This window comes from Panthera pardus, unplaced genomic scaffold (assembly GCF_024362965.1).
Source record: "Panthera pardus isolate Hobbes unplaced genomic scaffold, ASM2436296v1 HiC_scaffold_6, whole genome shotgun sequence".
In the NCBI taxonomy this organism is placed as follows: Eukaryota; Metazoa; Chordata; class Mammalia; order Carnivora; family Felidae; genus Panthera; species Panthera pardus.
In genome coordinates, this window is record NW_026526991.1 from 5,832,124 (window position 1) to 5,859,092 (window position 26,969).

At 62.1% G+C, this 26,969-nt stretch overlaps 1 protein-coding gene across 4 annotated transcripts in view; it reads left to right on the forward strand.

Moving 5' to 3' along the window:
• PRR5 (proline rich 5) overlaps nt 1–26,969 on the forward strand; it is a 49,817-nt gene that overhangs the window by 11,555 nt on the left and 11,293 nt on the right. For 2 of the 4 annotated variants that reach the window (XM_053894648.1, XM_053894647.1), the window contains exons 2-4: nt 11,911–12,030; nt 20,906–20,986; nt 26,597–26,645. In XM_053894648.1, the coding sequence (XP_053750623.1) occupies nt 11,921–12,030; nt 20,906–20,986; nt 26,597–26,645 (240 nt within the window). In that variant the 5' untranslated portion in view covers nt 11,911–11,920. Of the gene's footprint in view, nt 1–11,613; nt 12,031–20,905; nt 20,987–26,596; nt 26,646–26,969 lie in introns of those variants that run through there. The other 2 variants (XM_053894646.1, XM_019447161.2) reach the window with 2 other exon arrangements.

Here is a 26,969-nt window from a genome sequence, read left to right on the forward strand (position 1 = left end):
ATGCTCCTAAGGTGATACCTGCCATAGTGTTGTTCTAGAATCATCATCCAGACGCACCCAGATTTAAAAAATAAAAGAAAAAAAACCTGCCAGGAGGTCCGGTGTACCTGTGAGATATGGAGTGATGTTGGACTCGAGCAAACCCTTAAGATGAGAGCACAGGTTTTCCTGGTAATGAGACCCAAGGGATGACCTTCTAGGGAGCCCTCATACAGGGGTCCCCGTGTGACGAGCAGAGCAGCATCCTCGGTGTTCCTGTGGACGGGCTTAATCCGAGGACACGGCGTCTGGAACAGGGTCCTCAGGCTCTGCTAACTGCAGGGGAGAGGGAGGAGGGCATCCTCAGGTTTGCTGGGGACCCAATGAGGTCCCGTCACCTTGAGATGGCCGAAGCCTCCCGCCTCATCTACAGAAGGCACAAGGGTTTCACCTTCGTCCGTAACAGAGCCGCGCGTAGTTTCGTACGCGAACAACGCTCTCCCTCCTCCAAATGTTCGGGCACCGCGGATGCTCCGTTCCAGTGGGCCATGCTCATGCCTCACCTTCACCTTTCAGAGAACCCCTCCCCCCGGCCAAAGGCAAAAGGAGTTTTGCAGACAGTCTGGGGGGGGGGGGGGGGTCACAGAACCTGAAAACCCCAGGGACTCCGGGACCCCAGCTCAGCAGGCTCCCCGGGCCCTGGAGTCGGCTGGGACCTTTCCGCAGATTGCGGTCCATCGAGGAAGGACGGCGGGGGAATCGACAGTGAGACTGCGTGGTCCTGTCCGCTCACGCACCGAGGGGGGCGCCCAGGAAGCTGGGACCACTGAGCCCCGTCCCATGCCCGGGACGCCGGCTTCCTAGAAGGCAGCTGGCTCTTATAACATCTTGCTCCAGTCTTGCTTTCTCGTATCCCTTTGACTGCGCTGAGCAAATGCACGGGACAGGCTCTTTCCAAGAGTTTCTTGGCTCAAGCTCTCGGGAGTTTTGTCATGTGTGCTGTCCTTCCCTCCTGGTGGCCTGTTTCCTTGTGCACCGTGTCATCGAGATCTTGAGTTTATTTCCAGCCGGGAGTTACCTGTGGACACCTGGCCTGGCTTGGGGGGGCCCACCCCTCCAGGGTACCTTTAAGACGGCTCTGGCGGGTAGCCCCCGGCTGTCACCAGCCCCGTCAAACCTCATCCAGATGCAGGGCCATAGATTCTAGGAGACTCTCATGCTTTTTCTTTTCTCCCTTGAGCTCAGGGGGACACACACAGGTTTTCTTTGTCATCCCTCTTCGTCAGGGGACAGATCTTTTTCCCCCCGGCCACCCATTTATTAGGGGCGTGGCCCCTGGCTTTGTGTGAAGAGGTCAGTTACCTCCGCCATCAGCCTGCTTGCTCAGTGTCTCCCCTCCTGACTGCTGGCTTTACCCTCTGTCTCAACGCCCTCTCCCTGCCACACAGGCCTCTTCCTGTGACTTAACCATCTTGCTGATTAGAGCGCAACGAGCAACGAATACAGACCCGGGAGCCAGACTACCCGGGGCTTGGGTCCCCGCTCTGCCAGCACGGGAAGGGCTCAGTTTCCTCATCTGTGAAATGGGGACAGCCCTGACTGAGGTTGTGGCAAGTGCTAGATGGCCTGATGCATTGAGGCACTGAGAATGTCCCTCCCCGTTGAATCATTGCTTCTTTCAAGCACTATTCTGGCCTTCAGGAAAATCAATAATTAAATACGATGGAAGTGAGGTGATAAGACTATCTTAATGATAATATTAGTATTATCATTCTGGGTCCTGTTGATGCTCCTCATTTTCTTACCAGCTCAGTTATCCATCTAGAAAATGCGTGTAGGGGTGCCCAGGTGGCGCAGTCGGTTAAGCGTCTGACTTCAGCCAGGTCGCGATCTCGCGGTCCGTGAGTTCGAGCCCCGCGTCAGGCTCTGTGCTGACAGCTCGGAGCCTGGGGCCTGCTTCGGATTCTGTGTCTCCTTCTCTGTCTGCCCCTCCCCTGCTCACACTCTGACTCTCAAAAATGAATAAATGTTAAAAAAATAAATAAAAAGAAGATGTCTGTAATTTTGTTACCCAGCGTTTCTAGGAGCTGTGGAGGGAGAGAGCTCTCAGGTTGTGGCCATTCCTTGAATTGTCCAGCCTCTCGGCCTTTAAGTGGTCAACGCAAAATAATCATAATGCCCCCCCCCCCCCCAGAGATTACTGCTTCTTACCAAGCACTTTCCAGAGCCTGTCTCTGAGGCTCCTGCGCCGTTGTAGGCCATCTCTGGAGTCCGGTGTGAGTCCTGCGGCCCTTAGCGGACACCCTCAGGGCCAGATGTGACTTGTGATTCCCTCTCAACCCGATGATACCCTGCTGGAGGCACCAGGGCGGCATCCCGGGGACCGTTTCCGCACCAGATCTATACCGAGTGGGGTAGACCAGGGCTCTAAATAGCCTCACGCCGCAGTGGATCAGATTCCGCGGCCAGACGGGCCCTAAAAAGACTGAGTTTGGCCGAGCTTATGTGTTTCCTAGTTGTGGACAGAGGCGTTCAGTGGGGAAGAGAAATTAGACTCAACTCCCCCGCCAACAAGGATGAGCGGGGATTTATAGCCGAGGAGCAGGGCCGGGAGCAGCGGGGGGGAGGAAGGTACTCGGGGAGGAAGCACGTGGGATAAGGGACACTCTCGGTGACCTGCTGAAGGGAATTCTCGCTGAAGGCAGGCCACGGCGATAAGACATGGGGGGGGGGGGGGAGAGTTGGGCGAAACTGACCTAGCAGGGTTCTTGCTCAAACTGGATCCTGCAAGGACAGGACGAGAGAGAGAGAGAGAGAGAGAGAGAGAGAGAGAGAGAGAGAGAGAGAGAGACACCCAAGGAAGGGCCTCGTCCAGCAGAGGGCTCAAAGGGCCCGAACAAAGTCAGGTCAAGAAAGTCCTTGTCTGTCTACCAGGCACATACCTCGCACCTCTACCCTCTGCAGGCCGCCCCCTCGGCCTCAGCCAACGCCCAGTCGGCTAGAGGAGGCCGCCCACCCTGTCCCGAGATCCGGACGCGAGGCAGAGGGAGGACGGCCAGTACTGACGAGCCCCTACCGTGCGCCTGGCCCATTTCACATCTCTGGACACGTTTTTTCAGCCTTGAGATCTCCCAGGGAGGAAGGTGTTATTATGGTTCTCATTTTACAGACGAGGAAACTGAGGCCCAGGGAAACGGAAGCAGTCCGCCCGAGGTGGTAAAGCCACAACCCAGCCCAGGCAGTCTTCTGGGTCCACAGCCGATGCCTTGAATCAAGACACCCTACAGCATCCACATCATCATCAGCAGCATTATTGTGATTACGATCGCTGAAGAAGAAATTAGTTGGAGGAAAGGGAGGAAGGCCACCCCGGGGGGGAAGGGCAGCGCCTGGCTGAAGTCCCAGGGGCTGGAAGCAGGTAGAAAGTCTGGAGAATAAGCAGTCACTTTGTCTTCTGGTTGGAGGTTGGTGGCAGAAAGGGGCCTGGAGGGACTCCGTGGGGCACGAAGCAGAAACGGAAGGAACGAAAGTCTGTGCCCAGATTGTGGAGGGTCCTGGACTCTGAGCCTGGATATTTGGAAATCTTGCAGGCAGAGGGCTTCGTCTGAGGTCTCCAAGCTGGAGGGGCAGATCACCTCTGGGGAGCGAGTGGGTGTGCTGGCAGTAAGCTGGGTTCCGGAAGGCTCTGCGTCCGTGTCGGGGGGGGGGGGGGGCGGTGTCCTGAGCCTGCAGGGGCTTGAGGGCCCAGAGGGGTGGGCAAGCTGTGGGCGCGGGCATGGGACCTGTGCTTGCCGGCCTGGCAGGGGCTGGGAAGATGGCAGGGGAGCTGTGCCTGACCAGGCTTCAGGTGCGGAAGGTCCTGGCCTCCAGGCGGATGAATTCCGTCCACGGACCACCACTGCGGGAAGCCAGGGACTGGAAAGGCACCCCAGTGTCCACGCTGGCCCTGCCCCTCGCCAGCCTGTGACCCTGTGGGTGACATCAGGCTCTGGGACGTCAGGGTCCACCTGCAGGGGTGAGGCTGCCCCTCGAGCAGGGTTACGGTGGGGATACGTGGGCCGGGCCCACCCTCCAGTGAATCTCAGCAGTGTTTTCTCCTGCCTTAAATCTGTCCCTGGGACGCCTGGTGGGGGGGAGCTCTGTCGGTTAAGCGGCCACCTCTTGATATCGGCTCAGGTCATGATCTCACGGTTTGTGGGTTCGAGCCCCACGTCGGGCTCTGTGCTGACAGTGTGGAGCCTGCTTGGGATTCTCTCTCTCTCCCTGTCTCTGCCCCTCCCCCATGTCCTCTCTCTCTCTCTCAATAAATAAATAAATAAGCTTTAAAAAAAAAAAAACAGTCCATCCCTTCGTGGGCTTTGAACCGCATTCTTGCAGGAGCGGGGAAATGGTGCATGGAACGCCATGCTGGGTGGACCCCCCCTTCCTCCGAGGGCGGAGCCCTGGACTTGGCAGAGTCCAGACGGCCCAATGTCACCTTCTCACGGGGCTCTTTGGGCTTTATTGACAAAGTCAAGAATGCAGGCCAAGTTCGGATGCCACCCTTTTCTACATACCCTGCTGGATCTGAATTCCCGCCTGGGACTAGTAATTCCCAGGGCCTTGGGAGCTGCCTGGAAGGGTAACGAAGGGTAACGAGGCAGCGGTGAGTGCAAAAACACGTCCCGAGACCCCCCAGTCCCGCACCACGCCTGCCCGTCCTCTCAGGCTTCTCCTCCCGGGTGTTTTCGTTACCAGCGTGAGTTCTGATGTCCCGAGAAGCTGTTCTTCCCGAGGATTCTGCTAAGAAAAGGCCGCTGGCCAAGGCAGCAGGGGTGGAGGTGCCTTAGGGAGAAATAAAGCCGGAAGTCAAGCCCCATCCCATCCAGCTCTGTCCTGCGTGGCCTCAGTCTACACATCTGCATAGTGGGGATGATCACGGGGCCTGACCTCCGGAGTTGCTACAGACGTTCAGGTCGAGAAATGTCCGTGGAGCAGCCAGCAATGAGTCCACGGGGCATACTGTTAGCGTTCGGGGCCCGAGTGCGATGCTTTGGGCAGAAGTTACTGCTCGCCACCCCATCTCCTGGGGTTTGTGTGTTCCTGCTGGAAAAAAGCAGGGGCCGGGGAACGAAGGGGTCTCCAGTGTGCTGGCGCTGGGGCCCGACCTTTCACGCGCAGACGCGGGGTTGCCGGACGTGAGGTCAAAGCCAGGGCCCCGGGGGCTGGCGATGCAGTAGTGTCCTCGGTCTGCCTTCCCGAATGACCGCAGAGCGGAGGGCTCGCGTCGGAAATGTATTCTCTCGTGGTTCTAGGGGCCAGAAGTCTGAAATCAAGGTGTCAGCATGGGCTCAGCGTCCTTCCTTGTCCCTTCTTGGCTCTCTTTGGCTTGTGGCCACATCCCTCCAGTCCGCCTGTCTTCCCGTGGCCGTCCTCCCTCTGTGGCCATCTCTGTGTCCTTCTTATAAGGACGTCCGTCACGGGACGTAGGGTAGGGTCCGCCCTCCTCCAGTATGACCCTGCGTCAACTTGGTCACATCTGCAAAGACCCTGTGTCCACACGAGTTCACGTTCACAGGTGCCAGGACTTAGGAACTCCATTGTGTCTTTCTGGGGGACACAACTGTACCCACGACAGGAGAGCAGTCTGGAAACCCTCCCCAGGACTCAGCCCAGCGGGCAGATTGCTCTGTCCGTACCCGAGTCAGGTCTGCGGCGCTGGATGGGGCCGTCGGGGTCCTTCTCCTTGGAGGAGGCTGGGAGGGGCGGGCACCTGGGTGGCGGTGGCTCGCCTCCCCCCACCCTGCAGGCTGCCGACGTAGCCTCTAGACGTGACGGTGATTACGTGCACACGAAAGAGTGGCAGCTGCTGTTCATTCCAGGCCTGCTCTGTGCTGGGCCCGCTGCCTCGTTCGCGAAGGTCATCAGCGCGCTGACGTGGCGTGCGGGCAGCCTGCGTTGGGGTCCTGGCCTGGCTGCGTGACCTTGGACCGGTCACTTAACCTTCCGGGGCCCCGGCTGGCTCCCCTATAGACCGGGATGACGTGGGTGGCTGCCTCCGTCTAAAATTGCTGGGGAAGTCGGGGATGAACGCCACAACGTGCCCGGCCCATAGCGAGTACTCCGAAAGCATCGTCCGCGGTCACTGCTCTCACCGCACCCTCACGCTCACGCTGGGAGGTGCGTGGTTTTTACCCCCCCCCCCTTTCTGTGTTCATCCGAGGAGACGAGGCTCCAGAAGGTTGAGAGGCTGGCAGAGGAGGTGGCCCGGCAGGGAGCCGCCCCGGTTTTGGGGGGACTGTGCAGCCTACCAGCTCCTCTGTACCACACTTCTGCTCTGCCCTTACGCTCACCGCGCCCCGGGCACCTATTTATAGAGCAGAATGAGGGTTATACAACGCCTTCCCCGGGAAGGGTCCGGGGAACTGGTTGTTCAAGACCTCGTCCGCCGAGGGGAACGTGAGGTTCGGAGAGAGAGTCCCGCGAATGCGTTTAGGGGCTCGTGGTGTCGGAGACAGGGGGCCTCTGCTGATCGGACCCCCCTCCCCCGCCTCTAGAACAGGATCCAGAGCAAGAGGAGGGGGAGTGTTCTGAGAGCAGAGGGCAGAGACCGCCAGCTTGGGGAAGAGCCCCAGATGGGGTCCTGGTGGCGTGGGATGGGGGGCTGGGGGCCCAGCGGGTAGAGAGCGGACTTGAGGGGCACACGAAGATGTCAGGAGACGTCGGACAGGACGGGAGCTCCCCCCCATGATGGCAGAGACCGCGTCTTTCTTGTCCCCTGCTGTATTCGCCTCGAACAGGGGCAGGCATGTAGTAGGTGTTCAATAAATGCGTCTGCAGTGTTTATTAAAGCACTGGGGAGGTGGGTTTTGTCTCTCCGGTGGCACCGCATCCCAGCTCCAACCCTTCCCAGCCGACAACCCCTGAGCAGGCAACTTAACCCCACTCGGCCTCAGTTTCCACATCTGTGAAACGGGAGTAATAATAGTCGAACCCGGCTCTAAGGCCACCAGAGGGACATTTCCTCTGGAGCGGCTTGAGGGCAGGACCCACGCACCCCGGGCTTGGCAAGCGGGAACCCCCGTGAGGCCCCCCCCCACTCATGAAAGATAACACGTGTCGCTCCTGACGGGCCCGACGCCCATCCCGCCTTGGAGGATGGCCTGCTGTCCGGCCTCGGGAGGGTCACTGAGAACGGCGCGTTGCAAAGCCATCAGAGACGACCAACCTAATCACAGGCGGCCCTGACTCGGGAATCTTTGTGCCACGCGGCCATAACCGACCCGTGGTGACAGTTGAATTGTCTCATCCCACCTCACCCCCTCGTGGGGCAGGCGTGTCACCATCCCTGTCCGTCCCCGAGAAGGGAGGGATGAGCCGGCACTCCTCCCGCGGCTCCCCGTGCCCGGTGTCCAAGACCCCAGGGTGCTGGACGGACTTTCCCAGTCAGCTTTGGAGAGCACCAGCCTTCGCCACCGGGGGGCAGAAGCACCCCCGCTCAGAGCAGGCAGTGCCTGGGAGTGGGCAAGGCGCAGGCCAGCTGAGGACAGCTTCGGTGACAGTGACAGTGACGGGGCTGGCGGCCGTCCACCCCCTCACCCCCAAGCTGGCCCGGCTCCAGCTTCCGCTCGGCCACTCGCTGACTGTGACTTTGGGCACGGGCCTCCCCCCACCCCCACTCTCCAGCCTGGATGAGCCTGGACGCCGCGGTACAGCCACGGTGACGGTCCCCGTGCCCTGCTTCTCTACCCATCCCTGGGCCCCCTTCCGACCCGGCCCCTTCAGGACAGGCTGACTCCCCACTTCGGGTTGGCATACAGGAACAGGCTGGTGCCCCGGAGCTCCAGAACTCTCCCTGGTGGACTCGAAGTCTGGAGGCCTGGCTTCTGGAGCTGCACTGACTTCCCGCAGTCCGTTCTGGGTGTCAGACTGTCCATCTGTGCATGAGGGGCTGAGCCAGGCTCAGGGGTGTGCAGAGCCCAGGGCACACGAGAGTCCTCTCAGATGCTCATTAGTAAGCCCCAGGCCCTGCCCCCAAAGATCCTGACATGAAAATTTCAATGCCACGAGCCCGGCTGCTGGTGCCAGGCCCGTCCTGAAGGTCACTGCCGGTCCCAGTGCTTTACCTGTGATGACAAAACCTCTGGGCCAGCCCCTCAGCACCGTCATACCTCAGGGATCAGAGACACCCGGGTCACCATCTCCCGCCACGTCCACAGGGAGCACGGGACCTCTAAAGGGCTTTATGGGTTCTCGTTTCCCCTGTCCCTCAAACTCACCAGTGGAGGCATGGGGAAAGGGAGTGGCGGAGGACAGGGCCCCTAATCCTCATCCATGTTACAGATGGGCAAACTGAGGCCCTAGAAATCACCGGACTTGGTGGAGGGCTGCTGGCCCGCAGTTCTGGCCGCTCCCTCCCAAGTCCTGGGATCCCTCCTAGTGACCAGTGCCTTGTACCAACTCCCAATACCCACTCGACTAGCAGGTGGGAGTGTGGAACGAAACTCGGGTCCCGGGGAAGGAGAGGGCGCGTTTGGGGCCATCTGGCCTGGCATGGATCCAGAGCAAGGTTACTCTGGCAGCTCTGGGGACGCGTGATTGGGGCCCCAGTCTCCCAGTCTCTTTGGTGGAGAACACTTCCCTTCCCTGCGTCTCGCTACTGATGGGCCCTGCCCAGGGCCACCCCTGCAATACAGTGGCTCAGTCCCCGACCGCTTTTCAGGCCTAGAAGACCCCGTAAGTGAGCAGAGGGCCTGGTGGGCGCCCAGAACCCCTTCGCCCGCCCGTGGGGCCAGCTCTCAGCGAGAGCTATCACGTGGGGCCTCAGGCCCAGGAGGCCTGGTCATCTGATGCTTCCCAGGAAGCCAGAAATCAGGGTTTCTATGTCAATCTCTCCATTGTGAAACCTTGGCTGCATTCAGTTTTGTTTTTTGTTTCTCTTGCCCACACCGCAGGCTGCACAGAACACACTCAGGGGCTTGCCTTGTTTCTTGGCCACCCAGCAACCCCCCTCTCTGGGGGGGTTGTGATGGCCTCGTCTGCTCCTGGCCTGTGCCTCAGGTTCCAGCCCTGGGGGCTGGCTGCTCCCCTCGGCTGCCCTGGCGAACCCCAGCCCCACCCCCCGTATCCTGGGGGTAAGTCACCTGCCAGGACACCAAGGCAGCCACACCTTCCCCTGACTCGTCACCACACCCTTGCTCCGGGCTACTGGGTGTAGACAGATTTTACAAAGGTCTGCAGCACAGCTACAGCTAATTCCTGAACACGGGCTGTGGGACTACCGATGGCTTTCAAGGGCCATCCCCGGGATTTCTGGCTGGCCACTTCTCCCAGAGCCCTGCTCTCCACCGCCGCTCCCGAGACCCCCTCCCGGCCCCTCCTCTTCTCCCCTCCACCTGCCTCCCACACGCGCTGCCCTTACCCATACGCCACCCATTGCCCCTTCAATTTCTCATCCAGAAGGGCCCGCCTCCCTCCCACCTTCAGCCTTCTGCTCCACTGGTAGTTACCTCATTCAACCAAATACATCCTGCATCCCTACTGTGCGCTGGGCTTGGGAATGTAGTGCTGAGCCAGGTGTTACAGTCCCTGCCCTCCCGGCTCAAGGCAACAGGATGGAAAAGCCACCAAATGACCGGAGGGCAACCCCAGAGCCTAACCCGGGGTGAAGGCAGCTGGAGAAGGGAGTGGGGGGATGGCTGGCACTGGAAGACAGTCGGCTTCCTGGCCTGGGGAGGTAGCGGAGGGGGTGGAGGGAGCATACAGGGTCCACAGGTGTTTCTAAAGGGGTGAGAGACCATGTGACTGGGTACAGGGGAAGAAGGGGCAAGCTCAGTCCCTCCTGGCCTGTCACTTCTCACCAGATCATTCAGGCCTCACCCCTCCGTGGATCTTGAGCTCAGAGCCAGGGAGTCTGTCGGTCATGACTCTGCCTCCCTAGGATGAGGGTAATGCCTGGCAAATAGCAGGTGCTCAGGAAATGCCGACTGATTTTAACTGGGCAATGTACCCTTGCGAGGTTCTCCCACACTTCACACGGGGCTTTCTTGGCCCTTGAAACCACTGCTTGGCCTGACCTTGGCAAACCATCCGGCCTGGGTCATCTGGGTCATTTGGCAGAAAGAGCCCCAGCTTTGGGGGCTGAGCCAGGCCCTGTCACTGCCTCCTGCAGGCTGATTCCTGTCTCTACACTGCATCAGACTGAATTGGCTGGCCCCTATCCATGGGATGGAAGGAACCCCTTTCTCAGGGGGCGCAGGGGGCACAGGGGGAAGATTCCTGGGTTCTGCCATCCAAGAGAAGCAGGAGATGTGCACACCGGGCATAAGGGACGCAGTGGCCTCTGGGCCTCAGTTCCCTCTTCTGTACAACATGGTGGGGGGCTCTGAGCATCCCTCACCTACTGAGCCCCTCTGAGGATCAGCCCCCCTTTCTCCCCACTGATTTACAAAGGAAGCGCTTATGGAAAGACATGGGGCAGGGGTTGTGGTATCACCAGAACATGCTCAGCACAGGCACGGCCCCAGGAAAGGCCCAGGATGTAGGATGAGGGCAGCGACGCGATCGTGCCCTGTTTGATTGGGGGGTGCGGGGGGCGGTAGGGGAGGGGCGCATGCCCGTGCCGCGTGCTTAGGAGACCTGGCCTGGCCCAGCTTCCCCGTTTGCTGATTGTATGACGTCAGGCAGGTTATTTCACCCCCTGGGGCCTCATCTCCTCAACTGGGAAATGGGGCGAAGCGTGGCTACTTCTGCATCAACTATATTCGAAAAAAATTAAAACTAGACCGAGAATTCCTGCCTCACAGAGGGCGACCGGCCTGCGACCAAGCATCGAAAAGTGCTGCGTAAAGCATGGGGAGCACGGAGGCGGTGCCCTCCCTTCAGTGGGGTCCCTCTCCCCAGCCGCAGAGGCTTGGGGGACCCACTTGTTTTCACCACCCCGGATACCCACGGGGCGGGGGGAGCAACAGCGTTGCCGGTTTCCTGGAGAGGCCACGCCTGACTCCCCCAGCCCCCAACCTGGCAACCCCACCAGGTCAGAGGGCGATTAGGGTAGTCAGGCCCGGTGGGGTGGGGTCCTGGCCACGCAGCCCGAGGGGGCTGAAAATCTCGGCCAGGTGTTCGTGAGAACCTGGGAGGAGTCTGTGTCCACGTGGCAGGGTCTTGAGGGACGTGTGTGGGCACAGCCTTTGTGGGGAGGGACGGCAGGGAGGTGGTGACTTTGGGCGAGGCATTGGCAAAAGGGGTCTGGTCGGAGCGTTGTGTGTGTGTGTGTGTGTGTGTGTGTGTGTGTGTGTGTGTTTGCGCGTGTGCGTGGCCGCAGTGGCCGGCTCAGGGCCGACGCTTGGGGTTGGGTCGTGCGTCCCATGGGTGTTGGTTTCCTGTGAGCACACGCGGCCCTCGGAAGACGAGGGGTCCAAGCACGACCCGGAAGGGCACACAAAGGGGGCGTCGGGGAGGCTGCGGCCACCGAGGCGCGGGGCCCCGTCCCCGCTACGTGGCCACGCCCCTCCCGGCCCCGCCTCTGCACACGCCCCCTCGCCTGAGGCACCGCCTCGTCCCCGCCCCCTGCCCTGCTCCGCCCCCCCCGGGCCCGCCCCTGCTCCGCCCCGCCCTGAACCCCGCCCCCTCCGGCGCGGCCCCGCCCCCGGCCCCGCCCCCGCCCTCCGTTTGCGCCGGGTCCGCGCTGCCGGCCGCGCTCCTGGCGCTCCAGGCTGCGGCCGCTCCCAGCAATGATTAACCCGGCGGGCCGGCCGGCGCGGGGCCCGGGGCGGAGGCGCGGGACCGGGGCGGGAGCCCCGAGGGCCGCTCAGCTTCCTGCTCTCGCCCAAGTTTCCTCGTAGAGGGCGCAGTGCCGGCCGGGGCCCGCGGCGCGGCGTGGCGCAGGGCGCGGCGCCGGGCGCGCGTGGGCGCGGAGCGGGCCGCCGGGGTCACCATGAGGACTCTCCGCAGGTTGAAGTTCATGAGTTCGCCCAGCCTCAGTGACCTGGGCAAGAGAGAGCCGGCCGCCGCCGCCGCGGACGAGCGGGGCACGCAGCAGCGCCGGGCCTGCGCCAACGCCACCTGGAACAGGTAAGGCCGCGCCCTCCCGGGCCGCCCGCCGGGCCCGGGGGCCCCCCGAGCCCCGGGGGGGAGAGGGAGCCCTCGATCCGGCCCGCGGGCGAGGAACGGCGCCTTCAGCACCGCGGCGCTTAACAGCTCGCCGAGAACTTGCTCCGCCGGAGTTGTGCGGGCCGGGAGGGAAGTTTAGTGCAACGTGTTTCTAGAACGGAGGGACCAGACCGCGACCTCGGGGCTCGTCCCGAAGCGCCCAGCTGGTGGGCGACCGGGTGGGCCTGGCGCCCGCGTGCTTGCCTCTCCCGCCCGGGGTCTTCCCACGTCGCCGCTCCGTGGCTCATGGCAATCCGAGAGGTAAATAGAGCAGGAAGTATTTTTCCCATTTCTCGGATGAGCACATGAGCCTCAAGGGCGCCGCGGGTGGGTGGCCGCCGCGCTTCCTGTCCCGGAGTAAAGGTCCCTTTGGTCGGAGGGGGGTGGGCGGGCAGTTTCCCCCGAGCGGCCCCTGGTCCTCCCAGCTGTCTGCAGGGAGGCAGCAGCTGCCAGGCATTCCTCAGACGACCCTCCCCCTCCCCGGGGGCCGTTCCCAGACGAGCAGGGGCGTGGGAAGTACCCCCACCCCCAGGCTTTGTTTGAAGAGCAGGGCTGGGATCCGGAAAAGAGATGGTTTATTTAGTGGGATTCCCCAGCGTGTCTGCTCCTGAGCCCTTTTCAAAGTAGACGTTTCCACGGAAAGGAAAAGGGAGGGGAGGGGAAGGGGGGGGGGGGCCGTGGATGCGGGCAGTGAAGCGTGGCCAGATGCACCCGCTGGCTGTGGTCTTGGCCCCCAGGACCCCGGCCCTCAGTGTGGACACACGTTCATTCTGTTGATCCAGAACTTCTCGAACACCTTAGTGGGCACAGGGCCGCCAGCCTAAGAGCCTTGTCTGTGCACTGGGTAGGACACCATTGTCCACGTGCTTGTCTTCTGTCCCCTACCAAGTCGCAAACTGCTTGGAGCTGCGTTTGCCTCAGTTTCCCTAGCTGTCAGCGGGCATGTGCCTGTGCATTCCTCCTTACAGGGCTGGTGGGGAGACTGCGAAAGAAGGACTGTCATTGGGGAATCTCACTGACGCAATGACTTCACTATGTGATGAGTTGTTTTCTTCTCTCTCAGAGTTAGGGAGAGAGATGCAGCTGTCCTCCTCATTCCTCTGCTTTGGTTTAGAGGGAGGAGCCAAACAGACTTAGTTCAGTTCCCAGCTCTGCCTCTTCCCTGCTGTGTGGCCTTGAGCAAGTCACTTAACCTCTCTGGTGCTTGATTTCCATATCCATCAAATGGGCTAGTAATGGTGTCCACCTCACAGGGCTGTTGTAGGGATTAAGTGCAAAGACACATATTAAAACCCTCTACACAGTGCCCAGCACACAGTAGGTACTCTGTAATTCATGACTCAAGCCCCGGATGTTGGGGTGGGTTTGTAAGGAGAGGTTGGGGGGGTGCTCAGCAACTCACCAACTAGCAGCTTTGTGAGCTCCTCTCCCCCAGCTGGGGTCTCCTGCTGCCACCCTCTACTCCTACTATGCGCCAGGCCCCTTCATGCCCCTTAGCTCACTTTGCCCAGCGAGGGAGTTACTTCTGTCACCTCCCCCACTTTAGAGGTGCAGAGGGGGACACAGAGCACCCGGCCGACCTGTCCGTGTCACGGTCACCCATGTAGGACATGGCAGAACCGGAGCCCCTGCTCTCTCCTCCCCAGGCAGAGGGGAGACTGAGCCAAGGGCAGGCAAAAGCACCTTCCTCTGCCGGGTCCCTGAGCAGGAGCGGTGGAGGGCGGGGGTCCTCTCTGGTCTCTGCCTGCCTGCCCGCCCCTCGCTGCTCCCTGCAGAGCCCTCGGGACCACGGCCTCACGCAAGACAGCTCTCAGTCTCCGGGGCCTGCCTCGCTGAGCTGTGGATTCTTCATTTGGAGCCCAGATTGCACCCCCTTTTATCTGTGCGACTGTGCTAGTGTCACAGGGCTGCCGAAACACATTGCCGGCAGCTGGGTGGCTGAGATCAACAGAGACGTGGTCTCCGGGGGTTCCAGAGGCAGAAGTCCAAAAGGAAGGCGGCGTTAGGACCATGCCCCCTCCAGAGACTCTAGGGGAGTATCCTGCCTCTTCCAGCTCCCGGTGGTTTCTTGGCCACGGTGGTTTCTTGGCTTGTGGCCGTCTGCCTCCCCCTCCACGTGGTCTCTCCTGGGTCTCTGTGGCCGGATCCTCCCCCTCCTTTCTCGTATAAGCACACCCGTCATTGGTCGTAGGGCCACCCCTAACCCGGGATGATGTTTTCTCAAGATCCTTAACGAATCTGCAAAGACCCTGTTTCCAGGAGACTTGGATTTCTAGGGGATGCTGTTCAACCCACTACAGGGGCCCTGGGCACGTCCCCTGAATTTCCTGTGGCCCCTTCCTCATCTTGACACGGGGCGAAAATACAAAGCTCGCTCTCGTGAGAGCGGAATCCACGCGTTCATTTAACCATCCATTCGTTCGCATCGCTCCCTGGCCCTGAGCTGCTCGGGGGGCGTAGAGTCGGCAGAGAAACAGCAGCGTCCTGAGCTTGGACGTGGTGGAGGGAGTTAGGAAGGAAACAGGGACGCAAGTAAAGGAGTGAGGTCACCGCACGTCGTGTTTAGTGCCGGGGAGAAGATAACCGGGGGGACGGTACGTGCTGACCGCGCAGCTGGCCGGCCGCATTTCATTCTTGCGTCTAGAACGTCGATGCCATAGCGGTGCAGGGGAGGTTTGAGTGAGGGGTGGGCGGTGGCCGGCCTGGAACCATCCAAGGTGTTTTCTGAGCACCTGCTTCTTCACGGGCGGGTTTGTCCTTCGAGCCAAGCCGAGTGCGGGGCTGCAGGCAGGGGCATGTGTACAGCACGGTCAGGGTGGGGGCCTCGGAGGGCTTACCTGCCGCCCCCACCTGGAGTCCCCCTCCCCCCCCCCCCCCCCCGCTTCCTCGAGGGCCGGGACATGGCAGGCCGTGTCCCGCTCTGTCCACGCGTTCCCCTGGCCAGCCCCAGTTAGCTCCTCACTGCCTCTGGACCCCATGCAGGCGTGGGGTCTCTAGCTCCATGAAGGTCATGCCCTTGAGCTGAGGGGCCAGCCGAGGGGCGAGAGGGAGCTCCCCAAACCTTGGCCCTAAAGGCCTCCCCAGCACAGGTCCCCTGTGCATGCATTTGGGCCAAAGGGTGTAAACCATCCGGGAGTTCGCTATTCCTTGCCAGGCCCGGATCTTCCCGAATGCTTGAGGTCTAGAGATCCCAGTGCCCACCCCACCTGCTCAGTGTGGGAGGGGAGGCCCCAAGCAGGGCAGAGTGTGTGCCCCTGTGGTGCCAGGCACACTGCCTGCGTGTGATACTCACTCCCCATCATCCCATCATCTCCCTCCGAGGCTGGGATAATTGTCTTCAGCTTACAGATAGGGAAACTGAGGCGGGGGGGGTACTTGCTCAAGATCCCGGGGGGGGGGGGCTTGGCGGGGGCAGGGGGCGCCTGCCCCAGGGGTGGCTTGAGGTCACTGCCCAGGGACCAAGAAAGGTGGGTGACGGCGTGTCAGGGCAGAAGCGGGGATCCAACCTGGGGCCGACTCCGAAGTCTGCGTTTCTGCCGACACCTCAGGGGGTCTCTGAGGGGCCACGGGAGGCTGGCTGAAGGCTCCAGGGTGATCATTTGGTTGGGAGTGGGGGACGGAGGCTGCTGGGGACCTGTGCTTGGCTCCCCTACCCGGCCCCTGCCTATTCGCTCTGGGTCCTGAGCCTCCCGCCCGCCCCAAGGCAGCCTGGGTATGGTCAGCAAAGCAATGCCCCCCCCCAAACATGTCAACACCCTGGCCCCCCAGAACCTGTGCATGTGGTAGCTTACGGAAGGAACTTCGCAGGTGTGACCGAGTTAAGGATCTCGAGATGGGGGTCCGGTGTCGTCTCGAGGGTCTTCGCAAGAGGGAGGCACGGGGGGCGGCGTCAGGGAAGGAGGTGGTGGGATAGAATCAGAGAGACCGAAGGCACCACGCGGCCGGCTGTGAGGACGGAGAGAGGAGGCCGGGCCGAGGAACGTGGGCGCCTCTAGAAACCGGGCAGGGCCCGGAGCCAGACTCTCCCCGGAGCCAGTCACACCAACACCTTGATTTCAGCCCCGTGAAACTGACTTAGGACTTCTGGCCTTCGAAAACCTAAGAACACACATTTGGGTCGCTGTGAGCCACTGTGTTTGCGGCATGCGTGACGCTCATACACCCCCCCCCCCCCACCCCCACCACGTGCTCTGGGTCGTCACTTCTCCCACCCATCAGCCCGGGCTCGGGCCCGCTGCAGCCCTCCCCAGCACGGCATCCCGCACCCGCCTCGCCACTGCGAAGGGCGGTGCGAAGTCCAGGCAGGTGTTCGAGGACGTGGGCACTCCACTGTCCCCTCTGTGGTCAGGACCAGTGGGTCAGGGCCCTTGCCGGGTGCCCAGGGAGGAGCAGAGGTGGCCTTGGGTCCCTCCTGCTCAGCCAGGAACCCTGCTGGGGGGGGGGGGGTGGGCAGCATGTGAATCAGCCGGATGGACTGAAACCGGGATGTGAGCGACACCTGTTTGCTGAGGGGCAGAGGAAGCTGGTACAGGGCTGGAAGGGGCACCATCACCCCCATTTTCCAGAGGGTCCGCTTGGGGCCTGGCCTGGGGGCAGGGTTGGATTCCAAGTCACCTGCCTCCTTTGCCTTTCACCTGGACGTGCGGAGGAGGCCGTGGGCACTGCGCCTAAGAGCGGCTAGAACAGCCAGGAGGCCGGGCTGGGCGTGATTCCCGGGGTACTGACGAGGACATCGGGGCTCCATCTGGTTGCCCTTGGAGGGACGGGGCAGAGGGAGGACCAGAGCCCAGCTGTCGGGGGGTGGCAGGAGGAGCCTGGGGGCCCCATGGGGACCCAGTGGAGCCCAGCTCACCTGCCCTTCATCACTTACTCGACCATCCCTTCCCACGGAGCCCGTGAGATGCACCAGGCCTGGACACCATTGGGAGGGGCCCAAGGAGGTGGCCACCCCGCTCAGGGTCTGGGGTGGCCTTCTGGGGGCACCTGCCCTCCTCTCTGTGTCCTCTGAGGTCTCCGGTGTCCAAATCAGGGTAGGCGCCGGAGAAGGACAGGGCTCTGCCTCCAGGGCACCAGGGAGGTGCATCGGCCTGACCGACCAGAAGCCTGGCTTTAGGTGGGTCCACATCCACTCACTCTCTGCTGGGGCTTCCCGTATGGGCAGGTGGGCCGCCCTAAGAAAGGTGATGGCGGGCCAGAGAACCAGCCACGGGGGCCCCTTCGGCCTGCAGCCCCACACGGGCTCCAGCCCAAGCCAGGGTGGCCCCGGGCAAGTGCCCCCGGGAGCCCTACAGCCAGCCTTTCCTCTCCCGGCTTGGCTGCGCCCCGCCCTCTTCCTGGGCCGTGTGGTCCAGGCCAGCCCTGGTGACAGCAGGTCTCAGCACTGCCCAGGACGCCCCGAAGCCTCACCGGGGGGTCTCGCGCCTTCTCCCCTTCACCCCGTACACACCCGGTGCCCAGGCAAGAGATGCCGGGACTTGGCCCTGCCCTCCTGTCCTCGTGCACTGGGGAGGGGGACACGCTCCGTGAGGGACTGCCCAGCTGAGGGGAGGCCATGGGTCACCTCCACTCAGGCCTCCCCCGAAAGTGCCCTTGGAGGCCACCTGTGGTTTCCATGGGACCGTTTGCCAGGGCCCGAGGCTGGGCCGGCCCACCCCTGGTCTGGAGGCCCCAGACCGGGGTGGCTGGGGTTTCACTTCTATTTTTGGGGAGACGGTAAGTCACGTGAGGCCCTCTCGCCCCCCCACCCTTCCCCTCCCCGAGTGGCTCACAGCAAGATTTTTGGTTTGCCCGACCTGGAGTGCGCAAAGGAATGAGATCTCAGGCCACAGCTGGAGGGAGCAGGGCGCTGCCTGTGCGGGTCCCCGTGTGGGCAGGGGCCGGGCGGGAGGCGGTTTCCCAGCCACCCAGTGCCGCGCTGCGTGTCGGAGCCTCGAGCCTCGGTGTTTCCTTCCGTAGCCTGGGTGTGACAGCTCACCCCGTACGGTGGTTATAGAAGGCAGAGATAGAGAGAAACCACAGAGCAGACGCTGAGCGGTGGTGGGTCCGGGGGACACGCCCCTCCCCGGAGTCACTGCTGAAGAATCCCACAGGCAGGTCGCAGCTAGGAATCCACTGTGTGGATGGGGAAGCCGGGGGCCCAGGTGGCCCTGGTTCGCGGGATGGGGGAGGGGTGGGAGAGCTCGAGGGCCACCCCTGGGCTGGGCGGGGTGCTGCTCAGATACAGGCGTTGGGAGAGTCAAGGGAGGTGATAAACTCCCTCGCTGACGGGTCCTCGCTGGCCAAGGCTCCCCGTGCAGCCCCAGCGTGAGCCTGGGGGTCAGGGACCAGGGCTACATAGTAAAGCCAAAGGCCTCCCCTCTCCTCAAAGAAGGCCGAGGTCAACTTTTTCTGCAACGCGGGGTGAGGAAGGAAGGAAGGACCTGACTCGGGGGCCAGGGGAGGGGGTGAGGTCTGCGGGGGCAGGTGGGCGGGACAGCAAGGACAAAGGCCCTGAGGCAGGAGGGGGTGATGCATGTGACACAGGTGTAGGGTCACCCCTGGGCTGGGGTCCCTCCGGAAGGCTGACCGGAAGAGGAGGAGGGCCACGGGCAGGCCGCCAGGAGCAGGTCTGTGCGATGAGCCGCCCAGGGCTCGGCTTGCACCGGCTTCCTCCCACCTTGGGGCCTCCGTTCTTGGTCACCTCTGCCTGAGGGCGGCGCGGCCCCCCAGCAGCCCCCACAGGGCCAGAAGTGATCTTGCAGCTGTAGGGACTTCAGCGTGGCTGCTAGAGGACCACTGGCTTCCTGGCGGACTTTTATCTCTTTGGGTTGTAGATGGGGAGCAGCCTTACGGTGACACAGTGGCAGGGCCGGGGCCAGCGGGGACTTCTAACAGAGGCGAGCGCGGTCCAGGCCCCACCACGCCCTGAGGCTCTGGCCAGGCATTTCTTCCTCACGGCAGCCCAGGGGGTGGGGGGCAGGCACACTCGTGACCCCCTTTCAGAGACGGGAAACAGAAGTTGGAGGACACGTGTCTTAGACACACGAATACGTGGCATTCCTACGCCAGGCCTGGGGTAGTTGGGCATCCCAGGTCGTGTGACTGGTGTCCCCCCCCCCGTCTCTGCCAGCACTTGCTGAGACGCTGGTAACTCCTGGTGGGCACGGCCCCTTCGCGCCCCAGCCCTGCCCAGACCCGGCTCTTTGTGCGAGGCTGCATGGAGAGAGGGAGCAGCTATCGGGTGGGGAGCTCTGTGCCCGCCTGCAGGGGACTTGGCCTCTATGAGCCTCTGTCTCCCCATCTGGGACGTGGGGGGCCAGTCCACATTCCCAGGACAGGTAGAGCCAATGAAGACAGACAGGCATCGGGAGCTTCGTGGCTGCTGCCCGATCCGTGATGGGAGTGGCAGCGTGGGTCCAGCCGTCCTCTCTGCCCTGAGAACCACAGCAGCAGGTCTGTGAGCTTTACAGCAGTGACTGGGTCCTAGGTGGAGGGGGGTGGAGCCACCCACACCCGGTTCTCGTGGAGGGGGCGGGGGAGCAGTGCTAACAGGAAAGTGAATCAGGAAGGTTGCAGAACGGGAGTCTTCATGGGAAAGGCGGGAAGTTGGGAGGGCTTCTTGGAGGCAGTGGCTTCTGAGCTGGGTCTTTAATATGAATGGTTGCTTGCCTCATGGGGGAGCGAAGGGCCTTCCAGGAGAAAGGGCAGTGGGTGCTGAGACCCGGAGGTGTGGCAGCCTCGGGCAGGTCCAGAACTCTGAGACTTGAGTGTAGGATGCCCCGGAATGCAGGGAGGGGGCATTCCTGACGAGCCTTGAATGCCATGTCCAGGCCTTGGGCTGTATCTTGAGGACAGTGGAGGCCTCACAAGACCCTGGTCAGGGAGGTGACTCCCTGACTTGAGGCAGTAGGGAGGCAGGGCTGGTGTTATAGGTCCAGGCATGCAGGGAGGGGCCCTGGCTTGCAGGGAGGGGAGGGGTGCTGTGGAGATCCAGGCGATAGAAAGGGATCAGACTTCAGGATAGATTGGCTTTGGAGGACGAGGGATAGTCAAGGATAAATTTTCACCAGATGTTTACAAGCTTCTCCTTCGAGCCGGGTGCTGGATATATACAGGCGAGTCACGAACAACGCAGGACCCTGGGCTCTAGGGCTTTGTAGATAATGGTGGCAACAAGTTAATCAAGTCTCACATAAACGTGTGGTTACACACGGACAAGTGCCGTGAAAACTGGCAACAACACGTGATCTAAAGGAGGTAAATGTGAAGTGGGGGAGAAGCAGCCAGCAGAAAGGGCGTGTACAAAGGCCCTGGGGCCGGAGGCAGCTTCCCCATCCCCAGCGGGACAGATAACGTGAGCATCCAGTGCTCAAGGATGCCAGGAGCCGGGAGGGGGCACCGGGAAACCCACAGTGAGCGCCAGGCTTGGACACATCAGAGGGTGGGACTGGTGATCAAAGGGTGTGCCCGGGAATAGAGGGTTCGAGAACACAGGAAGGGGAGCAGAGTGTGGGCAGGCTACGTGAGACCTCCTGGGGAGGTGACTGGGAGGTGCCTTGGTGACTCAGGCCCAGGGCTCTGGGGAGGCGGGGGCTAGGGCTCGACCCCAGCAGTGAGATGGGAACTCAGCCTTTGGTGTGGACAGGGTCCCAGGAGGACAGCCTGGCAAAAGCCAGCACCTGCTTCTGACCGGGCCCTTTTCTGTCCCGGGAGCAGAGCAGCGTGGGCTGCTGGGAAGAGGCAAGGCAGAAGGGAGGCCTGGGAAGGCGGGGAGGGGGTCTCGGGGCCCCGATGACACATCTCTTTCTCCCACCTGCAGCATCCACAACGGGGTCATTGCCGTCTTCCAGCGCAAGGGGCTGCCCGACCAGGAGCTTTTCAGCCTCAACGAAGGCGTCCGGTGAGTGGCCCCGTGTCCCGTCCTGGGCCTGTGAGCGGCAGGGAGGCCGCGGCCACACCCTGGTCCCCCAGGCACACCTGAGATGCCACCCTTAAAGCCACGGTGGGCAGTGACCCCTGGGCCACCGTGTGCTCCTTGACTACGGGCCCTGGTCGTGTGGCTTTTGAGCCCACTGGACCTTCACCCCCACCCGTCCTGAGGACTTTCTCTTCGGGGGAAGCAGGGTGGGACTTGGACGGTGGCTCAAGAGAACGCCCACATTCCCCGCTGGTTCTGAACATCACGAAGGATTTTATCCTGTTAAAGAGGAAGGACCCACCTGTCTAATGACGGGAGTGTCGTTCCCGGAAAGGCAGTCACAACCCGGCCGAACGCCCCTCATTTCCTGTGAATGGCCAACCAGTGAGCACTGGTGAGGGAGCCTGAGACAGACCAGCCGCTCAGAGCTGCCGCTGTGGGCCGGACCCCATCGTCACTTGCGGGGGATCCGCAAGGCCAGCCGCGTTCGTCCTGCTTTGTGATGGAGGAGGCTGAAGCTCAGAGAGGTCAAGAGACTTGCCCAGGGTCACACAGCTGCTCAGGGAGGCATTTCCTACCGCTGTGCCCTTCCCTTCCCGCCCTGTCCCTGTGCCACCCTGTCCCCCGTGCCAGCGTCTGGGAAGAATAGGCAGCCCAGGTCTTCATCGGCCCAAGGTGGGAATGAGGGACGATAGGGACAGGGATCGTTCGCGTACAGAGCACCCCAGCTGAGTGGCAGGGCTGAGGGGACCCTTGCAGAGAGAGAAAGTGAGGCCCAGGGAGGGGAAGGAGCAGCCGAAGTCACAGAGTAGAGGCTTGTTGCCTTTCCCGGGCCCCCTCCGTGTGACCCGGCCAGGGGCTCATCTGGCTGCTACGGGTGGGGCCCCAGGAGCCCGTGTTCCTCACCACGCCCCCCCCTTAAGGAAACAGGAGTTCGTAGGAAGCCTGAGGAATCTGCTGGATGTCTAAACAACAAAGCAAGGGGAGATATTTCTAAATCCAGGAACAAGCCAGCCAGCGAGGCCCCCCCGGCACGTCCTTGCCCCCTCAGTGGCCTAGACAGTGGTCACGATTATCTGGCTCTCTGTTGCCTCTGCCTCCCCACAGGGACTGTACCTCCAGAGCAGGCGGCCTCTCGAGGGAGGTGGGGGGAACAGACAAGCCCCCCGGGGCCCTAGGCTCCCCTCTCCAGCCCCAGAACCCTTACTGAGGCAGCCCTGAGGGGTGGGCACCTTCTCATCTGCATTTTCCAGATGAGGAAACTGAGGCACAGAGATCGCAGGTTGCTCGTGCTCACGGGGCTGGTCAGTGGAACGGAGACTCAGGTCCCTAACCCCAGGGCCTGTGGGTCCCTCGGGCCTGCCCCCCTGCCCCGCCCCCCATCTCTTCCTTTTCTCCATCACATGGCCACATTAAGTCAAGTGAATTTAATTATGCGTGATATCCGTCGCCGGTCATTAGCTTTGATCTCACGAGAGAGCCCTGTGACGGGAACCATTGATCGTACCGTCACCTGAACGTCCGCCTCGGTTCTCGTGGCCGGGAGTGAGATTGGGGTCGAGGGGGGCAGGGGGCGCGGGCATTCCCCGGCTGTGCCCAGGCATGGCCAAGTCCAGAGACGGTGAATAGTAACAAGACTCTGATGTCTGGCCATGACCCTTTCTTTGTTTTTTACATATGTATATACATATATATATTTTTTTGACATGTCATTCACTTTTTTTTTAATGTTTTTATTTTTGAGACAGAGAGAGATAGAGCGTGAGCGGGGGAGGGGCAGAGAGAGAGACACACACACAGAATCTGAAGCAGGCTCCAGGCTCCGAGCCATTAGCACAGAGCCCGACGCGGGGCTCGAACCCACGAACCGCGAGATCATGCCCTGAGCCGAAGTCGGACGCTCACCCGACTGAGCCACCCAGGCGCCCCGACATATCATTCACTTTTTAAAAATGCACAGTTGAGTGGTTTTCAGCATATTCACGGAGTGGTGCAACCCTCACCCCCTGTGTCATTCCAGAACGTTTTCATCACCCCCCCCCACCCCAAGGCCCCTGGCAAATACCAGTCAAGTTTCTATCTCTGTACCTTGGCCTGTCCCGGACGTTTCACGGAACGGAATCGCGCAACGTGCTCCTTCCGTGCAGCCCGGTACCTTCAGGGCTCGTCCCCGTCCGAGCCTGTGTCACTAGTCATTCCCGTCATGGCCGAGTAATACCCCCTGCTCGGGAAACCGCGCTCTGCTTGTCTGCTCACCACTGATCTGTGGGTCGTGGCCACCTCTGGGTTGTCACGGACGCGCCGCTCTGAACGCGCCGTGCAGGGTTTGGTGGGGACGTGCGTCTCCGTCTCTCCCGGGGGCGCACCTGGGCGCGGACGGCTGCATCGCGTCACTGCTGTGGTTTGAGGAGCCACCAGCCTCCCTCCGCGGCAGCCGCACCAGCTTCCTTCCTGCGAGCTGCGTCTGAGGGCCCTGCTCCACCACCTTCTCCCGGGGGTGGGGGGGTGGGGGGGGGTGTGGGGGGGGGTGGGTGGGGGGGGGCCGGGGGATCATTCTAACAGTGCTTGTGGGGGGGTGGAGGGAAGTGCTGTCTTGTGGTTTGGGCTCCTGTTTCCCCGATGACGCACGACAGGAACATCACGTGCCTGTTGGCCATTTGCGTATCATCTTGGGGGGAGATGTGTCCCCACGTCCCCGGCCCATTTCTCAGTGGGATCGTTTATCTTGTTGTTGTTGAATCGCAGGAGTTCTTTATATATTCTGGATCTAGACCCTCGCCACGTACCGATTTGCACATCCGTGCCCCCATCAGTGAGATGTACGCCCGTGTTCTCGGTAGTGACCTTGGAAGCCCTCAGGTTTCATTTTGGCGGGGTCCGGGCCGCGGGTCTAGCCCTCGCTCTTCAGCGGTTCCTTTGACCACCTTTCTCCTGAGGCCCCCCCCAGACGGACACGTTTTGCATGATAGTTTCTCCAGATAGAGAATAAGTCACTCTGGGTTGCAGAGGACTCGTGCTTAAGCACCCCGACCTCTTTTTACCCCACTTCGGATAGCATTGCCCCTGCAGGACTCGTGCAGCCCCTACTTTCCTTTTCTTAAGTGCTTATCTCCTTTGAGAGAGAGTGGGCACAGGGGAGGGGCTGGGAGAGAGAGAGAGAGAGAGAGAGAGAGAGAGAGAGAGAGAGAGAGAATCCCAAGTAGGCTCCTCACTGTCAGTGCAGAGCCCAGTGCGGGGCTCAAACCCACGAACCTCGAGATCATGGCCTGAGCTGAAATCAGGAGTCGGACGCTTAACCCGACTGAGCCACCCCGGCGCCCCGCAGCCCCCCTTCTTACACAGTCAGGCCCCCGGTTGCCCTGGTTGTGCTCAGCTGTGCAAGGCCTCTTGCCCCAGGCCCAGCAACCCAGGCCGCTGTACGTTCTGCATTCCTTGTGCCTGCCCTGACCCTGCGGCTCCTGCCAGGGTGACTGTCTGGGGCGGCCTCTCCCCCAACATTCGACGGAACGGCTACTGGTGTGCCTGGGGCCAGGGGGCTCGTGGAGTCCTGAGGGCCGTGCGGGAGCCTGTGGGCGCTTGTGGGTGGCCGTGGCCGCGGCCCCTCAGACGACACCCAGGCTGGTCCCCCTGCGGCGCCTTCCCCAAGTGGTGTCCCAGGGTGCAGAAGCCGCCCGGAGGCTCCCCTGTGGGTACAGGAGCAGCCTAACCAGCAGGCCCCACGGGACCTCACCACTTGCCCTCCCCCCGGGCCTCAGTTTCCGCATCTGTGGAATGGCCATGGTTCCCTTCGTCGGCAACTGGGAGAGGCGGTGGGCACACATTGGGGGACGCTCGGCCGGACGTGCCCTTGGGCTCATGTAGCGGGTCAGCAGCGGGGCAGAGGGTCTGCTCCGCCCTGAAGGAGACCATTCGTTCATTCATTCATTCATTCATTCATTCATTCATTCATGTTCATACACACTTCCACCAGCGATGGGCCAGGGAGAGGGCGAGGAGGGCTTCACTGAGCCCTGTATACAGCAGGTGCTGTATACATCAAGGGTGAGCCGTGCCCTCACTTGACAGCCTGGGCCCTTCTGTTCTACCCTCTGGCGCGTCCCAGGCCCCAGATGAGGGTCCTGGAGCTCAGTCCGGGGAGGGGCTATCTGAGAAGACTCAGCCTTGAGCCCAAAACAAGACCCTCCCTCCTCGCCCTTTGCTCCCTGGCCCTGCCCAGAGCGGCCCCTCGTGTCTTGCGTGTGGTGACCTTGAGACAGACACCGAGGCTGGACGTGGGGGGGGTCACACGAGGAGCTGAGGTCACATCTGGTCCTTGGAAACCCAGACAGCTGGGAGGAGGTGGAGGGGCTGGGGCTGGGGGCTGGCGGCAGAGGGTCACCTGGCTTCAGACGGGTCAGCACCCCGTCCCCTCGCTGTCCCGGCAGAGCTCAGCCTGCTGAGCGCCTCCGCTGCTAACTTCACAGCCACGCGGGGACGGCGTCGGGCTGTGATGTAGTGTGGGTCCCGTAGTAAGAGAAGCTGCCCGCCAGGGGTGTGGGACAGGGCCCCGGGGCTGCCTTTGCTCTGAAAGGCAGGTTCCTCGTCCATCCCGTCCAGGGACACCAGCCCCACCTGTCAGGCGGTTGAGAGCTTAGGTCTGTGCCTGGCCTGGCTGTGGCCCCCGGGAGCTGTCAGGAAACGTGTCCCTCCCTGTGCCCCCGGCCCCATCTCTGCTCCTCTGGATCCCGCCCGAGCCCCAGGCACCAGGGAGGACAGCCGGTCAGCCGCTGGGGTGCTAGCTACCTCCCACAAGCCACCTGTCCTCTGTGCGTCACTTAGCCCCGGGGGCCCACCCCCACTGGGGGGCAGCCAGCCCTGAGCCGGGGTCCCGCTTTCAGTTCCACTGGGAAGGTAGAATGTAGCCACCCCTAAAAGGCCTTTGAGGACCAGAGCACCTACTTAGTGGGGGGGAGGGAGGCGAGTTCAGTGCCCCCCAGGCGTGCCCGCACATGCGCACACACAGCTACAAGGCCGAGAGGAGACGTGAGGTTGAGCGTTGGGCCTACCGTTGACCTGTTCCAGGCTGTGCGTGGTGTGGAACGGGACGCCCGCCGTTCTCTCTGCCCCCAGAGCGGCGCAGTGAATTGTCAACGTATGTACAAAGGACGAGGTTTGGATCCTAAGTCGGTGTGTCCTGTGTGGCCTCGGACAAGTCCCTTGACCTCTCTGAGCCTGCTTTGCCTCACTTGTAAAAGGGAACCATACTCAGCACCTACAGCGGGAGGAGAGAGCCCAGAGGGTGCGGGGTGGGGAGCTCCGGGGCCAGGCAGGCGGAAGAAGGGGTGAGCCGAGTGGTGGAGGCCCAGCACGGCCGGGGGGGGGTCTCCCCGAGAACGTGAGAGGTGCTCGCCCTCCGGGGAGGTGTGGCAGGTGGCGGTGGGTGTGTAAAGAGCCACAGCTGAACGCCGTGGAGGCCCGAGGCCCACCGAGCCCCCGCAGGGCTGGGGCAGGTGGGACAGGCCAGCCTCCCGCTGCCCAGCCAGCCCCCTTGTCCCCACCTCGTGGCCTCTGAGTCCTGCTGCCGCTCACTGTCATGTCCCCTCCTGCCCGCAGGCAGCTGCTGAAGACAGAGCTGGGGTCCTTCTTCACGGAGTATCTGCAGGTGGGTGGTCCGTGCCCTCCAGGGGGCGGGGTTGCTTTCCGCGGTGGCCAGAAGGGCCGGGGTCACCCGCTCTCGGTGGACGTGTGGAGCACAGGCTTTCCGGGGCTCTGCCTCCCCTTGACTCAGTTTCCCCGTCTGTGCAGCGTGGATTGTCGTGAAGGTTAACGGCGACGGGCAGGTAAAGTATCAGCATTCGGGGTCGTTAGGGGTTGTGCGCCTCCTGGAACACCGGCCTTGGGGGCTCCCAGACGTCCGCATTTGGGTCACCGTGTGGCGTCAGCAACGCGAGGCCTCTGTGTCCCCGGCTGTGCCTCAGTTGACATC